The 7,685-nt window shown below is 42.0% G+C and overlaps 1 protein-coding gene across 1 annotated transcript; it reads right to left on the reverse strand.

Moving 5' to 3' along the window:
• Window positions 1–2,882: 2,882 nt before the first annotated feature.
• OR2O3 (olfactory receptor family 2 subfamily O member 3) lies at window positions 2,883–4,105 on the reverse strand. Its single transcript, XM_002689048.6, has one exon. The coding sequence runs from the start codon at window positions 3,939–3,941 to the stop codon at window positions 2,883–2,885; it is 1,059 nt and encodes a 352-aa protein (XP_002689094.2). The 5' UTR covers window positions 3,942–4,105.
• Window positions 4,106–7,685: the final 3,580 nt, after the last annotated feature.

Raw genomic sequence — 7,685 nt, forward strand, 5'->3', positions numbered from 1 at the left:
AGAATGATCTTTGTTTCCAAGGCAAACCCTTCAACATCACAGTAATCGAACTATTCCCCAACCACTGATGCCAAAGAAGCTGAAGTTGACTGGTTCTATGAAGAAAAAGATGTCCTTTTCATCATAGGAGATTGAAAGGTAAAGTAGGAAGTCAAGAGATATCTGGAATAACAGGCAAGTTTGGCCTTGGAGTGAAGAATGAAGCAGGGCAAAGACTAAAAGAGTTCTGTCTAAAGAACACACTGGTTATAGCAAACACTCTTTTTCAACAACTCAAGAGACAACTCTACACATGGACATCAGCAAATGGTCAATATCAAAATCAGATTGATTATATTCTTTACTGCCAGAGATGGAGAAATTCTATACAGTCAGTAAAAACAAAACCTGGAGCTGACTGTGGCTTAGATCACGAGCTCCTTATTGCAAAATTCAGACTCAAATTGAAGAAAGTAGAGAAAACCACCAGGCCATTCAGGTGTGACCTGAATCAGATCTCTTATGATTATACAGTAGAAGTGATGAATAGATTCAAGAGATTAGATCTGGTAGACAGAGTGCCTGAAGAACTATGGGCAGAGATTCATAACATTATACAGTAGGTGGTGACCAAAACTATCTCCAAGAAAAAGAAATGCAAAAAGGTAAAATGGTTGTCTGAGGAGGCCTCACAAATAGCTGAGGAAAGAAGAGAAGTGAAAGACGAGGGAGAAAGGGAAAGATATATCCAACTGAATACGGAGTTCCAGAGAATAGCAAGGAGAGATATGAAGGCCTTCTTAAATGAACAATGCAAAGAAATAGAGGAAAACAATAGGATGGGAAAGACTAGAGATCTCTTCAGGAAAATTGGAGATATCAAGGTAACATTCCATGCAAGGATGGGCATGATAAAGGACAGAAATGGTAGGGACTTAATAGAAGCAGAAGACATTAAGAAAAGATAGCAAGAATACCCAGAAGAACTATACAAAAAAGGTCTTAATGACATGGAAAACCATGATGGTGTGGTCACTCACCTAAAGCCAGACATCCTGGAGTGTGAAGTCAAGTGGACCTTAGGAAGAATTACTTTGAACAAAGCTAGTGGAGGTGATGGAATCCCAGCTGAGGTTTTTAAAATCCTGAAACATGATGCTGTTAAAGTGCTTCATTTGATATGTCAGCAAATTTGGAAAAACAGCAATGGCCACAGAACTAAGACAGCAATGGCCACAGAACTGGAAAGATCTGTTTTCATTCCAATCCCAAAGAAGGGCAATGACAAAGAATGTTCAAACTACTGAACAGTTGAGTTCATTTCACATGCTAGCAAGGTTATGCTCAAAATCCTAGGCTTTAGCAATGCCTGAATGGAGAACTTCGAGATGTATAAGCTGAGTTTCAAAGAGGCAGAGCAGCCAGAGATCAAATTGCCATTTGTTGGATCATGAAAAAAGCAAGGGAGTTCCAGGAAAACATCAACTTCTGCTTCATTGATGACACTAAAGCCTTTGACTATGTGGATCACAACAAACTGTGGAAAATTCTTAAAGAGTTGGGAATACCAGACCACATGACCTGTCTCCTGAGAAATCTGTATGTGGGTTAAGAAGCATCAGTTATAACATTACATGGAACAAATGACTGGTTCCAAATTGGGAAATGAGTACAACACAGTATATTGTCACCCTGCTTATTTAACTTCTATGCAGAGTACATCATGCGAAATCCTGGCCTGGATAAAGCACAAGCTGGAGTCAAGATTGTCAGGAGAAATATCAACAACCTCAGATATGCAAATGATACCACTTTAATGGCTGAAACTGAAGAGGAACTAAAGAGTGTTTTGATGAGGGTGAAAGAGAAGAGTGAAAAAGCTGGCTTAAAGCTCAACATTCAAAAAACTAAGATCATGGTACCCAGTCTCATCACTTAATGGCAAATAGGAGGGGGAAAAGTGGAAGCAGTGACAAATTTTATTTTCTTGGGCTCCAAAGTCATTGCAGATGGTGACTGCAGCCGTGAAATTAAAAGACATTTCCTCCTTGGAAGAAAAGCTATGACAAAACTAGACAGCATACTAAAATGTAGAGACATTACTTAGCTGACAAAGGTCTGTATAGTCAAAGCTATGGTTTTTCCAGTAGTCATGTAAGAATGTGAGAGTTGGATCATAGAGAAAGTTGAGTGCTGAAAAGTTCGTGCAATTGAATTGTGGTGCTGGAGAAGACTCTTGAGAGTCCCTTGGACAGCAAGGAGATTCAACCAGTGGATCCTAAAGGAAATCAACCCTGAATAATCATTAGAAGGACTGTTGCTAGAGCCATAATACTTTGGTCAATAGATCCCCAAATAACCTGACTGCAAGGAACCTTTGTGTCTTTTTTTCGTCTGGTGTTATACTGACAGAAAGACTATAAAAATGTTCTGGCTGTTTTTGATATTTGATACTTTGGCATATTTAATGTACAATTTCAAGAAGGCACAAAACTCTTTACATTGCCTACTAACATAAGATAGACTGAAATGGAGTTTGTATTATAATAAGTAACTAGTAGTTAGTGCCAGAAAACATTGGACTTTACAGGTAACTATGATGTTACAGATAATAAGAAATAACATTGTCCAGGTTGCTCAGCTCCTACCTGTCAGACTCTACCTCTAACCTATGTACCACATTTCAGTGGACAGTGAGTTCTAAATTGGTTCTCACTCCTTGCTCACTTTTAGCATGCAGATCAGAAGAAAGACTGTCCCTGGCAATTCTGGGGAAAAGGTAAAAATGTATTTATGAGACTTCACTGCATGGAAACAGGAGTGTTCATGGAGGAAAGACTCATTGTGAAACGGATAACTACCATGTTTCCTTGACATCTTCCATCCAAACGCTTTCAGATTACTCAGCTCGTAGCTTCACCCCAACCAGACTGAAGGGGCTGATGAGTACAGAGGAGGATGTGCCACAAGAGAGTCTGAGCTTGCAGAAGGAGCAGAACAAGAGAGGAAGCCTCAGAAGGGTGGGCATGTCTACACTCTCCATGTCCCAGGACCTTCTTAAAGGCCCTCATTACCTCCCTGTTCCTCAGGCTGTAAATGAGTGGGTTGAGCATTGGAGCAACGATGGTGTAGAAGGTGGAGATGGCTCTGTCTTCTGCTGGCGTCCTAGCAGAAGCTTTCTGCATGTAGTTAAATAGGCCACCCCCGTAGTAAAGACCCACCACAGTCAGGTACGAGGAGCAAGTAGTCAGAGCCTTCTGTTTCCCCTCAGTGGAGGGCATGTTAATCACAGCCATGAGGATCCGGGCATAGGAAGCCACAACGACCCCCAGGGGCAGCAGCATCATGACTACACAGCAAGCATAGATGAGGTCCTGAAAAAGCGAGGTGTCTGCACAGGAGAGCCGCAACAGGGTGGGGACCTCACAGAAGAAGTGGTCCACCTGGAGAGAGCCACAGTAGGGGAAGCTGAAGACCATGCCCACATAAATTACACTGTCAGTCACTCCAACCATCCAGGATGCAAAGGCCATCAGGCAGCAGGCCTTCCAGTTCATGAGCACAGGGTATCGCAGGGGGTGACACACGGCCACATACCTGTCATAGGCCATGACTGCCAGGAGGGAGCACTCAGCACTTCCTACCATGACCACTAAGAAGACCTGAGTGGCACAGCCACCCCGAGAGATGAACTTACTTCCCGAGAGGAAGTTGGCTGCCATCTTGGGCACCACTGTGCCCATCATGATGAGGTCCATGATGGAGACCTGACTAAGAAAAAAGTACATGGGAGTGTGCAGGCACCTGTCAGCTTGTATGAGCAGGAGGAAGAGGATGTTGCCGGCCAGGGCTGTAGCAGAGGCCAGAAGGACAAGGGAAAAAAGGAAGAAGTCATATGGTGAGTAGCTGAACAGACCCAAAAGGATGAAATCTGACAGGGAGGTATGGTTCCATACATCCATGGCCTTGAGCCTAAGAAAAAAATAAATGAGCAAACATAAGAACAAAATGACTAACCTGGCATCTCCATTGTACAAGGAAAATAACCTCCTCTGGTTTCTTTTAAAGGACAGTGCTCAACCCTCTGTCTTAACCCCATCCTTTCCTCCTACAGTGAAAATCTATCTCCTCCCCAGGATTTGAGCTTATTTCTCTTGAAAGACTAGAAAGCAGGCCCCCAGAGGGGGAAGGGCAGAGAATGCAAGGGAGACAGAGAAGGACTTTTAATTAGCAAGTGAATACCTAAAGATTTAGGGAAAGAGAATATAGATTTACGAAGATATAGGGGAATAAAATTTGTCCCAAAATGTCACTTTGGCATTTGGATTATATCAAGCTGAAAACAATCAAGACCTAAAAGACTAAAGAAGAAGCTTTAACCTTCCCCCTAAGTTCCTAAAAGACTCGTCCCAGAATAGATCTATCATCAGATAGATCTGCAAAGAACATGGACTTAGAGTATATGTGTGGGGGAAACTGGGCAGAGTTACTCTGTCCCAGCATGGCCCAGCAAACATTTATTTACCAAATTTTGGTTTTTCATCCCCATGTCCGTTGCCTTCTTCCCCTTTGAAGTCCCAAACTATTACCCTCAACATCCTACTTTGTCTTGAAAGCTGAAGATGGTATTTAAAATGAGGGTTTTAGCCCTTTTGGTGAGTTACTCAGGTTTCCTGAGTCTCTCTCAGGTATGCATGAACTTAAACCTTTATTTGATTTTCTCCTGTGGATCTGTCTCATGTCAATTTACTTCCTAGACCAGGCAGAAACTAGACAGGTGGAAGAAAATTTCTTCTTCTCTGATTTGGAGAAGTGAGTACTGGGGATAGAGAGAAAGAGAGAAGGATGTGGGAAAGGGGTGACAGCTATAAATATAATTTATATTTATAAATTGAAAATAAAGGGATAGATTCCTATCCTCACTTTACTTAGCAATTACTTAGAAAATGTACTTGTAAGTTCCTCATCTCTCTGAAATGTATGTAAACATTTTAAAAGTAGAATAAGAATGTTTTCCCAAGAACCTAGAACCCATTTCTTGGAAACATAATTGTCAAAAAAGATAGAGTCCTTACCTCCCAGGCTCTGCAGGCAGGCAGGATGCTAACTTCAGCAGGCACCTTACTCCAAGCTGCAGAACTATCTCTTGTCATAACATGTGAGAACTTGGTATTTCCTTTGGATGAAGACAAGTGACAAACACAGAGAGTCACACCAATTACCAGGTGAATCTAGAATGAACTCCATGTGACAAATGGTGCTGTCAATTCCTCTTCTTTGAGGACTATTGTTTATCTTGAGAGCATGCAAGTAATGAGTAGTCACTGCCTGGCTGTACAAAGGGTTCATATTCCTCTGTCTTTGCAAGCTCTTAGCTGATTACCTGTAACACACAGCAAATTCTGATTTAATGTTTATTCAAAAATAAAACTGCTTTCTGGGCTTCCCTGATGGCTCAGTGGTAAAGAATCTTCCATCCCTAGCCTGGGAAGATCCCACATATTTCGGAGCAACTAAGTCCTTGTGTCACAACTATAGAGCCTGGGAACCACAACTACTGAATCCCACATGCCCCTTGTGGAGAAGCACCCACATGCCCTAGGGACCATGCTCCACAACAAAAGCAGCCATTTCTGTAAGAAGTCTGAGCACCTCAATGATAGATTGTCCCCCACTTACCACAACTACAACAAAGCCTGAGCAGCAACAAAGATCCAGCACAGCCAAAAATAAAATAAATAAATAATTAAAAAAAAGAAAACTGTTTTATTTCTCTTCTACCTTTGTGGATAGGTTTTAAGAATGGGGAAGAGACTGACTTGGCTTTTAATTATATTTTCCCAACACAGCAGGCACTGCAACAGAGTCGTGACACAACAGTGTCATGTCAAGTACACAAGAGAACCTCAGAAATGCCTCTCTGGAAGTATGCCAAGCCTTCGCCCTACTCCATTACTTGAACTGTGGGGTGTGTGCGGGCAGGGACTTGGACATGACTATCTCTCAGTTGTCCATCAGTCTCCTTAGTGCCTAAACTCAGTTGACTCTAAACTGGTTAGAACAAATAGCTGTTCTAAGAGTCAGTGACACTCACTGAATTTACCAAGGAAGAAACAGTCAGTGCTCAAACCACAAGGGGTGGGTCTCCAGGGTTGCCTTTCTGGAGTGTGCTGCTTCTGTCCTGTTTGATGTCACAATTGCAATTCAAGCATTCCTTCTAATAAAATCTGGAAAGACTGTCAAAGAGAGACAAAGACTGTCAAAACAGTTTCCATGAGGAAGATAATTATGAATAGAAAAGATAGGAAGAATGAGATTCCTGGAGTCCAGCGGTCATGACTTGGGTCATGCTTATGTCTGTCTCTAAGACATTAAAGAGAATGTTTTCAAAAATGTGCACATCTTGGTTCTACTGCAGGGATTATGGGTCCTGGGTCTGGATAGGGTCTCATTATGTAATTTTTTTGAAAGATCCCTAGGTAATTCTAATGAAATATACGTTTACACACTGGTATAGGTCAATGTGCCTGCGCAATGCCATTTTCATCTTAGCAGAGATGAGATAAATGTCTAGAATCAGGAGATCACGGCAGGAGACAAGGAAATCCTATGACATAGTGAGTTACAAAGATATACCAGCCAAGAGAGCCAGAGAATAGCTCAAGGAGGTAGATTCCTGATGAGCACAAGCAGGAATGAAGCATAGCCCTGGACACCAGCCTGATGGGGGCACACTTGGGGCAATGACACAACAGGTCTGTCTTCCTACTTTGGAACTGAGTCCAGAGACTGGAGAACAGTAAGCAATGATAGCAATTTTGCTCAAGAAGACTAAGAATACCATCTTTCAAGTCTCTGACTTTGGCAACAAGGAAGTATCTTGGTATCCAGCCTGACACTCTATAGACTGAATCCAGAAGTCAGATCCACTTCTTCCCCTTCCCAGTCACCTTTAGTCCCTCATCTATTTGGTCTTCCCTCACCCCCTTCAGCACTTACCAGACCCATTCAGTTCCCCAGAGTTCACCTTCTACTCCACCCAGTGGAGTATAGCAGAGATGGGTCAGACCTAAGAGGTATGCAAAGATCTCAGAACAATGCATGAACAAGTTGTCATCTGAGAAAGACTCTTACACAGAGTCTCCTCCAACTCCACAGCTCTAACTAAAAATTTTACAATTAACCATCTAAGATATTCTTCTCCTTCTTACAAAATTGATGAGCTCACATCCCAGGTTTATACCTTTAGTTGGAGAGCAGATATCTTGAGAGACCCAATTCAGTACATAATGACCCCAGGGAATGGATAGAAACTACCTCAAGGAAGAAGCCAAAATTAATGAAATGGCTATAGGACAAAATTTATTCCCCATAACCCTGGATCAGAAAATACCCCAGAGTCCCACCTAAACAAAGGGAGGAGGCACACATGAGACATCCCTTGACACATCCACCTATGCTTCCCTCGGGGTTCTTCACCCTCATATCACCCATAGGGGCTGGGAGACAACGTGATCACCAAAGAATATCAGAGCAAATGTCCAGCTCCATTCTGAGAATTTAATCATGAATGATGAGAAGTAGAGCTTAGTTAGTTCTGCAAATCTTGTATTCAACTGATGTCCTATAATTTTTCTACTCAATTATTGTTGTTCATTCAACAAATAATTATTGAGCATTGTGGATTTAAATAAGGACCAGCCAAA

This window comes from Bos taurus, chromosome 7 (assembly GCF_002263795.3).
Source record: "Bos taurus isolate L1 Dominette 01449 registration number 42190680 breed Hereford chromosome 7, ARS-UCD2.0, whole genome shotgun sequence".
Taxonomy (NCBI): domain Eukaryota; kingdom Metazoa; phylum Chordata; class Mammalia; order Artiodactyla; family Bovidae; genus Bos; species Bos taurus.

Excerpts from the sequence above, each read along its gene's own strand:
- OR2O3 (XM_002689048.6), bottom strand. The coding sequence starts at position 3,941 with ATGGATGTATGGAACCATACCTCCCTGTCAGATTTCATCCTTTTGGGT.